This window comes from Corvus cornix, chromosome 2, assembly GCF_000738735.6.
Source record: "Corvus cornix cornix isolate S_Up_H32 chromosome 2, ASM73873v5, whole genome shotgun sequence".
In the NCBI taxonomy this organism is placed as follows: domain Eukaryota; kingdom Metazoa; phylum Chordata; class Aves; order Passeriformes; family Corvidae; genus Corvus; species Corvus cornix.
In genome coordinates this window covers 141,493,734-141,508,858 of record NC_046333.1, presented here as the reverse complement: position 1 = coordinate 141,508,858, position 15,125 = coordinate 141,493,734, and the positions used below count along the sequence as shown (strand labels likewise).

At 38.6% G+C, this 15,125-nt stretch overlaps 1 protein-coding gene across 2 annotated transcripts in view; it reads left to right on the top strand.

Moving 5' to 3' along the window:
• The window catches only part of MRPL13 (mitochondrial ribosomal protein L13), a 34,060-nt gene that overhangs the window by 8,017 nt on the left and 10,918 nt on the right, over nucleotides 1-15,125 (top strand). The window contains exons 5-6 of one of the 2 annotated variants that reach the window (XM_039549924.1): nucleotides 8,678-8,764; nucleotides 9,082-9,203. In XM_039549924.1, coding sequence (XP_039405858.1) covers nucleotides 8,678-8,764; nucleotides 9,082-9,203 — 209 coding nt within the window. Of the gene's footprint in view, nucleotides 1-8,677; nucleotides 8,765-9,081; nucleotides 9,208-15,125 lie in introns of those variants that run through there. The other variant, XM_039549925.1, reaches the window with a different exon arrangement.

Sequence of the window (15,125 nt, the reverse complement as noted above, 5' to 3'; positions counted from 1 at the left end):
GAGTAACATACGGATCTTCAAATCATAATCTAAGTGACACATCGTTATTGTGGAGACTTTTATATATCACTTTATTTCACTTCCTTTTTCTTTCAATTACATTAAATTCAGTTCCTGTGAAGCCAGTGGAATTAGGAAGATTGTAAGAAGCAGGCTGTATCTTCCTGTGGCATCCAAATGTTCATTTTGTAAAGTGTTACTTTTGTCTTAGAGGCTACTGCTGTTTCTCTGCCCTTGGACTTACTGGCTCCTGCTAATTCATCCTGGTAGTGCCTCATTAGATGAGTCATCATTGCTTTTGGAAATAGTGCTGTTACAGAAATTAAGGCACTAAATTAATGGAAGAGACTATTTCCAAGGAAAAAGATGTTGTAAACTTGTGCGGTGCTACATAGAGATTTTCCAGTGGATTTGACTATTTTCAGTTTATGTAAGACTTCCTGAGTGTGTGTGTGTATAGTAGGACTGTAGGAATGCTTAGCACTGTCTTGACTTACGTATATCTAAATTCAAATATACAAATCCCCAAGATAAATATTTTTCTGTTAGTTTTGTTTCTAGTATACAAAGTGTTTCTAGGAAAAACTGGTTCACAGCTAATGGCTGGTTAAAAAGATTGTAATTTGATGCAAAATGGTATAGTTATGCTTATGTGGGGGGGCTGAAAGCCATATGTGTAGTTGTCAGAATTTAGACAAGGTTGCTGTAGTATCATCCCTGACCATTTCTAGCTCCTTCTTAAGGTACCACCAAGGTTGATGATCTGATACTCTCACTTAATGGAGGCTGACCCCACTGTATCTCTCATATTTGGAGCCTGATATTCTTGCAGGTGGTAGTTAGTGCTTCAGAGGGATTGTGCTGAATTTGAATGTACATGTGCCTTTTTTTAAGGGCCATAGGATGATTCAAATTGAACAGAACCTCAGGAAATCTCTAGTCCAACTTCCTACTTGAAGCAGTGTCACCTGTTAGGTCCGATAAGGCTGCTGGGGATTTATCCAGACAGATCTTGAAAGCTTCCCATGGCAACCATTTGTAATCCCTGACTTCTCTACTTCGTTGAAAGGAATAAAAAACTTCATGTGTTTGATCTCTGATGTATAATTTTGTACCTGAGATTGGAAAAGTACTACTTTTTTTTTTTCCCACTGCTAAGTATGTTTTATGTTAATATGGGGCAGTGAATGCAAAAAGAAGTCTGTGTAGTTGATGTTTTGTACAGAGCTTAGAGTTTCTTGTTCATTTTGCCAAGTTTTTCAGGACTTCAGAAAAATTTGGGTTTATGCAAGGGTGAAAATTAGTGTGTTGACAAAAAGATACCAAAAGTACTGTCTAGCACATTTTTACCTTAAATATGTGTGAGTTCATTCAGGAGTCATGAGGAGAGGAGTGTCTCTGAATCTGTTTAATTTCTAGTGTTTTCAGTTGTCTGCTCTTCTGAAGAATAGCAGAGAATAGTACTCATCTATTGGAGTTGGCTGGGCTACTTTAAGAAGTGCTTATTGAAGAAAAAAACCCAGCTTGTTCACATTTCTCTGACTTAGATTGAATGTAAATTCTTGGACCACCCATAAGCAAAACTGTTAAATATGTTCTTTAGGTGTACCATGAAACTTTATTGCTGTAGTTCAAAACAGCCACTCTGTTGTTCAGGTTAATATAATACTAATATTCTGTATGGCAGGAATAATACCTTAGGATATAAATGGGCAGGCAGCATTAACCTCTGTTGGAGGTTGCTAAAAAAATCTGATTGAAAGGTTTGGTGTGGTTTTTTTTGCCAGGACAATCTTTTGAAAATAAAGGAAACAGGTAAACTTTTTTATTTGAGGTGTAGGTGGTTGGAATGTGTAGAGGTTTGGGATTTTCTTGGCTTTTTTTTAAATAAAACTTGTGGAAGTTTTAGTTAGCTGGAAAACTGCTGATGCGCATGAGACCAGCTCTTTCAAAATTAGACTTCTAGGTACTTGATACAGAAAGACTAAAAGATGTAGTTTTAAATCTCAGATTTGAGAGGGAGCAAAGATTACTTGAAAAACATTCCTGGAAAAATCTTATGACTTTTCATTTAAATGCCTGCGAAGTAATATTGTCAGATCTAATCTATAGGAGTAGATAGTAATCCTGTTAGGACAGAGTTTACAATCAATTTTTCTTTGATTTCCTATTTGAAAGGTAGGCAAACTTGGCTTTTTTTTTTTTTTTTTCTGGCTGCATAAGAAACTTGACCCCAGAAAAGAAAAAGAAGAAATTATATTTGGCTAAGACCACATGCTCAGTGAGAGGATTGACCTTTGCAGTATTCAGAGGCTGTATTGCCTGTGACCTGCTAGGGAAGATTATTAAGTGAAGCAGGGTAGCTCTATGGAAGTGTGCCCGGAGGGAGCCTCCAGGGGTGTCAGGGTTTTGGTTTGTTCAGCTGCTGGCTCTGATGTGAAGGAGTTTAAAATGTTCTCATTCTCCTTTTGAATGCCCTTTAGCAACAGCTTGCACGTATAGACTTGCCATTATATCTGCCTAATAATGGTCTTTTGAAGAAAAGCTCAGACAGAAAACACAGTTAAATCTTGCTGTTAGTATTTGAGAACCTATTTTCTTTGCATCAGTAAGGAATAATTGATAGAATAATGTGTACATGCTAGAACAGTTAGTAGTAGCATTTTCTTCTATTACTAGGGAGTAATGTTTTTTAATTAAGTAGAACAAAAGTTCAAAGTCTGGATTAGTAGGTACACAAGTTAGTTTTGCATGGGGAGGAGAATACTGTTATGGGGCATGTTATCTGGAAACCTCTAGGTGATCTGAATAAGTCTTACAGCTGACTTGGTCGTTTTCTTCATAGTACACAAAAATAAATGCTTGTATTAAAAAGTCTTAATCCATTCCTGATTTTTGAGTCAAGTTAATAATTTAAAGAAAACATGAGGCTTTGCATTTTTTTAAGTGCTAAATATAGTGGAAAGCCAAATGACATGCATGGAAGTTTAATTTTTCTGTGACCAAATGATTCTGATGGCAGTATTGAGTATATTCACTGTTGCTGTCAGAGGTAGAAAGAGAAAGGTCTTTGTGTTATATTTTATAATGTGTGGTGAAAAGAACCATGTTGTATGCAGAACAGAAAACCATGAACTGGTAGAAGGAAGATATGGTATCAAACTGTGCCTCCAAGTAACTGCTGTATCTCTTGAAATTCTTCTAGGGGTTTTTTGGCATGCCTTGTAATTAATCACTTTGTTTTCTCTGGAGCAATGTGTCCTTCCCATGTTCTAGAGTTGCTTCCTGTTGATTATTGGACTTAATTCAGCTGCTAGGGTAGACTTTCTTCTGGAAATTCAGCCAATTATTTTGTGCTTCTCAGTACCAGGAGTGGTATTGCTCTGTTGATTTTCATCTTTAAAGTATGTTTTATCTGGCAAAGAATCTTTCTCAGAACTTGTCTCCATCAGACATAGTCTAAAAGTTGCACGTAAGCCAAAGCCTGTCAAAAAAATTGAAATGTTTAAGCCTCACAGTGTTTCAAATAAATATATTTTAATTTATTTGTACTCATAAAAGGTATTAATGTGCTGTAAGGGACTGAAAGTGCAAGAGTTTTAATAAAGCTGCCTTCAGATTCTTTCTCATTAGCTCTTTAAATTGGAAACTAAAAGAATAATGTCATGTAACTGTGTTATTAAGAGCATGTCTATGCTGTGAGTATATAAATCAGCCAAGCTGAAAAAAAAAAAGGTATTGCAGTATTCAAGATGACAGTTGCAATTAGAGCCAATAGGAATTTTGCAATTCAAAAAAAAATCAGGGCAAACAGCATGCCAGTAGTATAAAAATCCCCAAATACTAATGCTGGGTTGGCTGTATACATCTGATGGTGGCTGTCTTTACCTGATGGAGAAACCATCATAGTCTTTAGGGGTAAGTATTTAAGAGGATATGGAATTTAACACATTGCTGGTACTAAATATAAAGGACTTGGGGAGGAGGCAGTGGGAGTCTGTGAATAGCTGAATAAACTGTTAAGCTGTGCTAGTCAATTTTAAACTGACATCAAGGTTGCAGTGAGACCTGTGGATGGGTGGACCACTTTACCAGTCTGAAATCTCACAGAAATCACTAGGTTTTTTAACTTTCATGTAAAATTAAACTCCCACTATCTTAATAGCTCAAAATAAGCATAATCACATAGAAAGCAATAAGGTTTCTTTTATTAGAAGTGTATTGCAAGCATATAAAAAGAGTTTTTATTGTTAATTCCAGAAAGAAACATGTTCTGATGTGTGTTTTCAGGGAGCATTGCATCTGTGTTTGGGTTTAGAATGAGTTTAGTAGCAGATTTGCAGTTCCATACTTTTCTTATTTAGGGTTGATCTATTTTTTGTAAAACTTGATCAAGTTCAGATAACAGAAGAGCCGAGGGTTCCAACACCATTACTTAACACCCTGCAAGTATTGCTGGTTGGATCTGCCTTTTCTGTTACACAGCTGTACTCAAGGTGCAAAACCAGTCTGTACAACTTCACTTAAGCCTGTGCTTTATGCACTTCTTTGATTTGTCATCACAGCAGTGAAAAGGAAGTTCTGGCTGTAGGCAGAAGTTTGGGCAAGAAGTTGGATGTAAACTTGGTCTTTCCAGTAGCTGGGTTTGGATTTGTTTTGGCTTGTAGAAGAGTCTTTGAGGCAGAAGTTACAATGAAGGAATTTTTCCAGCCCTGCCTTTTGTGTCCTGGCTCCCTGTTTAGCCTTCTGTTCTGTAGTTGGACTAATGACCTTGTAGTAAATCAGAATCCTGGGCTGCATTCAAACCAGCATGGCCAGCAAGGTGGGCAAGGCAATTCTATCCCTCTGCTCTGCTCTGGTGAGGCTCCACCTGGAATACTGTGTCCAGCTCTGGGGCCCCCAGCACAGGAAAGGCATGGACCTGTTGGAGCAGGTCCAGAGGAGAACCACAAAAATGATCAGAGGGATGGCACACCCCTCCTATGAGGAAAGATTGAAAAAGTTGAAGTTGTTCAACCTAGAGAAGGAATGACTGGGGAGAGCTTACTGTGGCCTTTCAAGTGTATAAAGGCGGCTTACAAAAAAGATGGAGACAGACCTGTTACCAAGGCCTGTAGTGACAGGACAAGGCGTGATACTTTTAAACTGAAAGAGATTTGGATTGTAAATAAAAAAGAAATTTTTTATGTGAGGGTGATGAGACTGAAACAGACATCCCAGAGAAGATGTGGATGTGCCATCCCTGGAAGTGTTCAAGACCAGACTGGAGGAGGCTTTGACCAGCCTGGTCTAGAGGAAGTTTTCCCTGCTCATTGCAGGGGATTGGATGGGATGACCTTAAAAGGTCCCTTCCAACCAAACCATTCTGTGGTTTGCCTGCTAGTAAAAAATGGTTTGTACTTCATGTGAACTGAATTTTCTCTTCCAGATCTTGCAGTTATGAGCTTCTTGCATGTGTGAGGGGGCATGGAAAGGCAAATGAGTTCTTAAGCAGCATGGAGAATAGATGTATCACAGCATGCCTTGGATTATGCTTATTGCCCTTTGGATACTTACCTGCAGAACCTGTTATTGAATATACAATTATCCATGAACATTCATTATCCATTATCATTCTTGAAGTCCTGTTTTCATGAGTTTGTTGGAACATGAATTTGTCAGTACTGCAGTGACTGTACACAACATTGAAAGTGTTTCTTCATTGTTAAAACCTGAGTATATAAATCAGTCATTCTTCACAGAGTGATTTGTTTTAATAGGCACATTTTTGCTACTGAATTGTTCTTTTTGTAATGTAGATAAGATTCAGAACACATTCACCAATCAGAAGTATCTACAACCAAAATAGACCAGCTGCTCTACCTCCCTGGTTTGTTTCAGCAGATGTGTCTGCCACATTGTCTTGGTTTGAAAGACAGGTGTCTGCTAAGGATGGCAGAAGCCTCCCTTGGAATGGCAGATGCAACCCTCTTCCCTCTGAGATATTATAATTTTGAAATCAAGGGGGCTTTTAGGCAAAGATGTGGGAAATAGGAATAACAGTTCTTTACTATTATATATCTATATGTGTATAACCAGTCAAACAAGCAACAATAACTATGGCAGTAACAGCAAACAATCACAAACCCAGTCCCAGCCTTCTCGGCTGTCGGGCCCTTTCCCCTCGGGTGCAGTTCCGCTCGCAGCCGGCAGGGGCGCTGGCGGCTCCCGGTGAGCAGGGCAGGTGCGATGGTTCCCCCGCGGCTGCAGGGGGCGCTCCGGAGCGAGCTCGGGGAGCACGCGGCACTGGTGCCCTGGGATCCCGGGAAGGGATGGGACAAAGGCTTCACAAACCCCTGGGCAGCCGATCCCGGTGTCCGGCCGGACCCTTGGGAACAGCAGGCTGGAATGGCAGGCTGGAACGGCAGGCTGGAACGGCAGGGACGAGCACAAATCCCGGAGGACAGATGAGATGTATCCAAAAGGGGAACCCCCCGGAGGTCTGGGCAGGCAGGGTGAGCACGGCTACAACGCAGTGAAGGCTCGAAGCAGCAGCGGGGCAGGGCGGCCACGGCCCGGCCTCCAGCGGGGCAGGGAAGGCGGGCTTGGGATCCCGGTGTTTCTCCAGCAGAAAGAAAAGCGGCCGGAGAAAAGCAGCTTCCCTCTCTCCGGACGCCGAGACTGACTGCCCCCACACACTCAGGTGAAAACAAAAGAGTAGCCAGATGCGCCCCACCCTGTAGCTAGCTCTTTTGTTTTTCTGAAGTACTCAGCCATTTGCTCCCCCGGCAACCTGGATGGGCAAAATTCCTTTAACAGAAGAAAGAAACCAGGAGAGCTCCTAAAACCCCAACACACATGCGACAGAGGAAGATCAAAAAGTCAAACGTGAACATTGGTTGCTTGAAGAAGTCAAGTATTTAACATAATGTTCATTAAAGTATTTTAAAGTCTCTTTTCATTGGGCTGAAATATTTAAATAACTAGCTCTGTGTATCTGTAGGTCAGAGGTCATACGTTGGACTGTGTGTTTGTGCAATTTATTAGTCTAAGAAATCAACACTGTTTCTAACACAGTCTGAAGTTAAAAGTAATTTTTAGATGAGAAAAAAATCCCCTCAGGCAATGTATTGTGAAGTCTCAGGATTTGTTGGTTTAGATCTGATGCATTTTGATCTTTCATTGGCTATAAGGAAAAACACTGGATAGAAAGAAAAATAAGCATATGCTATTAAAATTGTTAATGATAAAAGGGCTGTTCACATGAGCTGCTGTTAATATCCATATATTTTTTTTTATTGTTATGGTATCTCGCTTGATTTTTAGTATTCAGTGAAGCAAACCAGTGAAGGTTCATTTTCTGTTCTTGTCTTGCCCTTGTCTAGGCACATAGTATACTGACCTAAATAAATTACAGTTTGCTCTACAAGCATGAATAGTTTTTATCCCTAAAAAGCTTTAGCTTTCATCTTTGGTTTTTAATACATACCTATTAATTTTTATTAGAGAAAGTATCAAAACCGTGTATTAATCTGCATGGCCTGATATATTTCTCCTGTCATCTTGATTTATTGTATTTGTCCACAGATTTGTGGTACTGGATGCATAACACCTGAAAATCTTACCTTAACATGGTTCCACCTGGGAACTCAGTGATTGTCTCTAAAATTTCAATTGAATTCCCTTAGTTAATTTTATAAAAAGAAGCCACGTTGCTCAATAGACTTTGGAAAATATCCAGGTGTCTGGGAGATTTGTTTGTGCTTAGTGCCCTGCCTTTCAGTGTGGTTTATTGGCTTGAGCTTAATGTTGCTCTTAGCATGCCTGGGTAGTTTCTGATTTGGAGTTAGTTTATATCTGGGTGTCCTGGAGCAAACATTTTACTTATAAAATTGCACATAGGTCTAGCCCAAAATGCTTTGCTGTCCTTTATGAAACCTTTTTTTGTCTCCTGCAGTTGTGTGCGTTGTTGTACATTTACAAATGTTCCCCTTCTGGATGAAGTCCATAACAATGTGTTTTGTATTTAAATAAAAGGCATCTTTGCTAGAGTCCAAGAGAAAATCCTGTTGAAATTTGTTTACTTTTCAATAAGCATCATCTAGAGTAGATGTACAAATTCTATTCATTCCTGATGTTTAGAAGTAAGATTGTTCATCTGGAACTAATAGCAAGGAAATATACATAGTAAGTTCATGAAGCCGTGTTTTGGTATGTTAGCTTTGCTTAAGGTACAAAGCATTAATTATAAAACTATTTTAAATGCGGCAAATTACAATGTTAAACTAGTTGGTGGGAACACTTGGAAATTTGTTAGAGTATATTTTATTTTTTTCCTAAACAATATATGTATGTAAATGTGCAATACAATACAGAGTTACCACAAGTTTTTCAATTCTTTGAAGTTGAAGGATCATATGTAGTCATCCACAATGCTAAATATAGCTCTTAACTTTCTAAGCTGAAGTGTTCTACATGGCTCTTAAAATGAGTGTTTATATGACAAGGAGTATTTATTTTTTTTAAAACTGATGTTTAGAGTGCCTTCTGAATGTGGTGCCAGAATTCTTCAGCCTGAAAGAAGATAACTGAAAAGAGGTTCAGTGATTAATGGAGTGGGTAGAGGGAAACACAGCTAGCCTATTTCATGTTATCTGTAACCTGTCTGATTATTTGTTACTATGTTACCTTTCCTCAGATTGTTAAACTGGCTGTTTATAGAATGCTTCCAAAAAACCTTCAGAGAAGAACTCTGATGCAGAGGCTACACCTGTTCCCTGAAGATGTGAGTAGTCATGCAGTTACATTTTCATCCCTGTATTATATGGAGGTGGAGAGGGAGTGTTAGCAATGGCTCTCATGTCATGAAAAGGTAAATTTAAAAAAAAAAAGCTGCTTTTTTTCTATATATCTATATGTAGTTGGGTTTTTTCCATATTATTCACAGAACTGTGAGATTCAAGACATGTGAGATTGGTGTATTTGGTTGAAACACTTAGCATGAAGAACACAGTACTGTTGACAAATTTTGGTCTGGCTTTGTGGGCACAGGTGTTGTTTGTTAAACAATCAGATGGTTAAGACTATTCTCACCTGTCTCAGGTTATTCCAGAAGATATAGAGAAGAACCTTCTACAAGAGATTCCTCAGCCACGTGCAGTCCCCAAGAGGTTAGATGAATATACACCAGAAGAAATTGCTGCCTTTCCGAAGGTTTGGACTCCGTAAGTATCTTAGATGTTTTTAAGAGGACACATTGACTGCATATGTATTATATAGACTCTCACATTATTAGTAAGAAAAAGGTAGTCATCTTTCTCTTTATGTCATTTTTCTTTGAGAGAAGGTCATTAAAACAACAATAGTTGCTAAAATTTTCTGTTTCTGGTCTTTGTTTTAATAAGTAAAGCTTTACTTAAAATCATGTTTTCAACTCTCTGCTTCATCAAAATGAATAGAGTGAAATGAATAGAATGAAAAGCTTCATTACCTGGTTTGAGTTGTATGTGCTCCATAGTGTGTAACTGTTAGCCATAGCCAAAGGAAATGCCACCCACGTCTGTAAACTTTCAAAAGCTTATTAAAAATCACTTGTACTTAGGCTCCTCATCTTAGATGATACTAAAATAGGTCTGTGCATCCGTGTAATGGAGGCACCTCTGTGTTACAGTCTCTGTTAAAAGGAACAGAATCCAGCAAATACTTTAAGCCCTCTTCTGAGCTGAAACAGGGAGTTTGGTTTTGACTTCTTCTAAACTATATAAGTGATAAAAATTGCTATATTTGCTTTTATCCTCACTACTGAATGGAGTTGAAATTCCTGAGACTTCGTGGTTTCTGTGAGATTTCAGTGGATTAACCCTGAAGAAGTTTAGATTCTGCACCATTGACCAAAATTCTGCAGTATATTAAAGTTGATAAGCCTGTCCTGTTGTATGGTATACTGTACTCTTCTATACTGTGTTTAGTATTAAAACTGATAAAGGTTCTCCACAATAATTTAGCATTGAATGAGGAGCTGGCACTTAGTTTTAGCTAACTAATTTGGAGTATCTGTATTGTCAAAGGAAATAGTGCTGTGCTGCCAGAACTTTTGAAATGCATTTCTTTGTCCCTGCATACTACTGTAGTCTTGGTTGAGTTCATCTCCTTAGCACTGGGCCACTCTAATTCTGTTGACTTACAGGTGTGTGTGGCAGAGGACAAATAAACTTAATGCCATCTAATTTAGTCATTGCTGTCAAACTAAGTTTTGTAATATCTTCATGTCAGCATATTAACCTTGGGGAAAATCTGCAGGTAAGAACACTACTGCTGTTAGAATTCCCCTCCCATAATTTCTTGGAACCATTCCTTCTGGAGGAATTCAAAGCACAGAGAAAATAAGCATCCCCTTTTTTTTATATTTCTCATCTCTATAGTCTCATATGGATTGATTGCTGGTAATGGCTCTCTGTATACAATCTTTTTATTCTGTGCCAATTATGGGGGTTGGGGAGTACTGCTGCCTTAGAAATCTTGTAGTAGATTTGGAGTCTCTCAACTCAGAGGATCAGTGTTCCTCCTGTGGAAGGGCTGGGGAGCTCAAGTGGGTATTATGGTGAGAAAAAACAGGGAATAGGTGGGCCTGAGAGGAACAGAGTACTTACTGGGTCTAAAATGAGTGAGAGAATGCTAGAGAGAAGTGGAGCTAGTGGGGTCTGGGTGGAGTAGGGAAAAATAAATGGAAGTTTGGGAGAATTTTAATGCTCTGAGTGTAGAGACTGGGGCAGAAGTTTCCCTTCACCCAACTACTCCACCTATGGCTACAGTTATAGGCCTGGAGACATACCTAACGCTTGTTGTGTTGGACTTTTGTCCTACCTTTTTTCTGCTCTCAGGAAGTGGTAAGATCTAGCAGAGGGATAAGAATGAAGATGGTTATCTACCATCTCTCCACTAACTGCAGGGCTCATGGCTGTTGTAATTTTGGCTTCTTGTCCTGGCCTGCAACCAGACTATTGCTGGTGTCAGATAAGTTTTAATTTAACCTTCAGCTCACATTTTTAGCAGTTTGATCTTGGGAAGAGTTTTCAATATGAAGTAACAGGAAAAATAATAATGTTTTTCTTGTCTGAAGGAAAAAGTGTATTTTGATTTCTCTGGCATTCAGATTTCTGTGGGGGGAAGAGCTTAGTTGGGAAATAAAAGATAAAGAATTGAGCAAATTGGGTAAAATAACTTTCTGATGTGATAAGTAAAATACAGAAGTCGGTAAAGGGGGACTTTAAATGAACCATAGTGGTTACTGTTCTCATTAAAATGCCAGGTGGAGTGTCTGAGAATACACAGCTTTGCCCCAAACACATTAAAAGAAAGGGTGTGTGAATATGCAGAGGTAATAGGCTCTGTGTTCTGAGATTTTTCAGTGTGTGAACCCATGGAGGAAGTAGTGTTTGCATTATTACAATATTCCTGTGAAAGACTGGAGAAGGAACAAAAATATATTTACAAATTCTTCTTTTTAGAGGCATGTAGCTAACACAAATATTCTTTTAAAAATAAGTCAAAAAAGGGACAGCTTTGTTCAGCATACCAAAGAGAAGTTAGGTTAAAGTATTGTTGTACAAGACTGATAATTCGAGATGTATTGAAGAAAACAGCCACCTGACATGAAAATTATTTGAGAAGAGAAAACATGAAGGGAACGTGAGTTGTTTTGTAGAAATCCAAATATTGCAGAAATATGTGTATCTCAGAATGCCAAACTGACTTTCTGTTTGGGTTCCTTGTCATTTCATTCTTTGCAGCTGACAGGCTGCCCACGGAGGTTGTGGAATCTCCAGCCCTGGAGATGCTCAGAACTCACTGCGCAGTTCCTGAGCAACCTGATGTTATGTTGGTTAGTTCCTCTCTGAGTGTAGTCCTTTCAGATGCAAATTATTCTATGTTTTTTTTATATGTGGGGAAAGTAAACAAACATAGTAAAATAGATTAGTATTTTAATAAACTGTGTTTAAAAAAAATAGTGCATAGGTTGCTCATCTTATTAGTCCTGTTTGGCTTTTCCTTGGGCTGTTGCTTGTATCTGGGTGAGAGCACAGTGCTAAAATGAGTAGGGTTTTTTTGTCCTCTGTGTGTGCTGCATTCTGTAAATGGCATGTAAAAGGCTTGTTGTGGACTTGGATCTGTGAGCTTCTGCAGAACCCATAGATAGTTTCCATACAGTAAGAGCAGTCCTTACAATAAACCAGAAAATGAAGGATACAGAAAAGCTTTAAACTCCCTTTTTTTTCTTCAGATGGTTTTAATAATTCTTCCTGCCTTATGTGAGTTTTGGTTTTAATTATTATTTCTCTTCCATGAAGTTCTGAGCCTGATGACCAACCTGTTTACCGAAAGGTAGAGGTTCCAAAGGGGATGAAGTATTTCTGTGAATGATAATAAAAGGGAGGAGTTCGAGGGAGACAGTGTTAGTGGTTCATCTTCTTTCTACAGAAAAAAAAAAAAGTTGGTATTAGCCCTTTGAGATAGCTGTATGCTTTAAGGGAAAAGATAAATGAAAAGCAGAGCTTGATTAAAGATATGGAAGGCTATAAATACAGATAAACACAATTATAACTAGTAAATGAATCTTTAAGGTTTTACATTAAAACTTGTACCCAAGAAATGTACCTTTACTGTATATAAACCAGACATAAGACAGATAATAGGGAATGAATATAAAGAACTGCATTTATGTGAGAACTTACTAATATCAGGAGGAAAATACCCTTTTTCTCTTTAATTGGAAATAATAATATAAATTTTCAATTGGAATGTGAAGAGGACATGCACAGTGCTGCTAATGATCTCATTGGATGTTTTGGCTATATTTTGTGTAAAAAATGTCTTGCTATAGATGTTTTTTTTTAAAGGTTGTTTTGCTGGTAATTGGAGACTGACCCACCACAGAGAAAGACATGGTATGCAAGTGGAACACTAAAATAGAGAAACAGTTTTTAAGGAAAGCACAGGGTAGGTGTGGAAACCCAGAAAATCATTTGGTTTTCAGAGTGGAGAGCCTTCCCATCACTCCTCCTTCCACCATGATAGGAACTGAAGAGGGATCGTGCTCCATGAAAGTGGAGAATTAAATATCAAAGTATTTCTAGTCAAAAAGACTTTCTTCAAGCATTCTTTCCTTTCATCCCTAACTGGAACCAACTGACTTCCCAGCTTGTGTTCTTAGATCCTCCATGGAGAGGCCTGAAGTGTGATGGAAAATCATGTAGATACAGGAAAGTAAATTATGTCTGTTCCAGACATATTTCAAGGGTACAAAGATAAAAAACTAGTTCCTTTCACAGTTTGATTTTGTACCATGAGTGAAACGTTTATTTCAAGTGTGCTTGAATTGTATGTCTTTTAAATGACACTTAAACAGAAATCATTACAGAATTCACCAGTAACATACGACTAAGCAAACAATTCTGTTCTGTAAAAGCAAGGATACATCAGATTCATGGGTAAATTTTCCTGTTACATACCATTTGAAAGTTGTTTAACTGTCTGGGTGTATATATGTTTTGAGACAGTTTTAAAGGCAGGAAATTGTTTTTCAAGCAGTATTTAAATAAGAGTATTACCAGATATATAGAATAGCAGGCTTGTGTTGTTCCAGTGAGATGGATGCATTCCTGGGAGTTTCCCTTAAGAAAGCAGATCTGTCTGATTCCATGGAGTTTGCTCAGGCTGGTGCTGGTGTGCAGACTGAATGCCTGGTCCACTGCCAGCCCTCCCAGGAACTCCCCTCGGGCCAGACAGCTGCTTGCTTGTCATTGGGGGAACAAGTTCTTCTACACTTCTGAAGTTTTTAAAACCTGATATATTGTAAACTCTGAAATTTGGTTTTCGAATACCAAACACCTTCTTAATGTTTCTATTTCTGAGTAACTTGCCTGATTTCTGCCCCCATCTGTACATTCTGCTTTGAGGCAGGGGGTTGCAGAACCTGGTCTGAAGCTGTGATTTTGTTCCAGCTGAGCAGCATGGGTTAGGCAGGGTCCCAGTACTGACACTGTGTGTCATCCCCATGCCATGGCACACAGATTCCTGGAAGTTTGAGCAACACTCTGTGGCTTTGAAAGCAGAAAATCACAATGTTCTCAGACAGAGAAGTTTGTAGGTGTTGAAACATAAGCATATTGAATACCTGTGAACTGCAGATGGCTCTAATGATCCTCTTAGGTATTCTGTGCCACTTTCAGTTCCTCTCCAGTTTTGTGTCCTTAAAGCTAGCCTTGCCAGACGCAGGCAAACAGAAGCCAACTGTGGTGTTCCCAGCAAACAAATTTGTGGGTATTGGTAAACAGAAAGGCTTTTGGATTAAGAGATCCTCTCAGCCACAGCTGCCCTTTCTGTTTGTTTGCTTACAAGAACTGCAGCACTAGTTGTCTTGCATAATTTCTAGTCCAAGTTTCTATTTTTAGTTACACAAATTATTTCTGGGATGTAGAAACAGAGCAGAAGAAGAAGCCAGAGATATCCTGGTTATGTGGTTGAAATGATGTTACAAACAGTGCTTTTATATATGCAAGATGCTGACAGACTTTTTTAATTAGGTTTTTTATCTGTTAATTTCTTCAGATAACTTCATAAGGAGCCAACACCAAAAGACAGCACACATTATATTGCATAGAGAAACTACATTTGGAGTATTTCCAGTGATGTGCTCTGTTACAAATTATAACTTGCAGTTTTTATGAAGTTTATAAAATGTTTTTTTCTCCCTACAGTGAAATATGAGGTAAAATAAAGGGAAAATTGTTGGAGTGTTACTCTGGTTACCTTGAGAAGAGCAGAGGGAAAGCCACAAAGCCAGCTCCAAAGCTGGTGAGGTCTTGAGCTATTTTTATTAGGCCCATCTCAAGTTTATTCATTAGCCTTTAAAAATTTGGTACCAAATTAAATTTCTCCAGTATTTTTCTTAGTTGCTGCTTAGTTGTAGAGTGTGTCTGCAGCTTCTTACGATTTGAATTGTGTTTTATACCATGCCTCATTTGGTAATATTTAGTTCTTATCTTGGGCTAAGTACTGCCCCTCCAACTTAAGTGCTTGTCTCTCACAAAGCAGGGCTGGCATATAGCAGTGTTGAGAGAAGACTTGGCCAACACAAACTGCTGTAA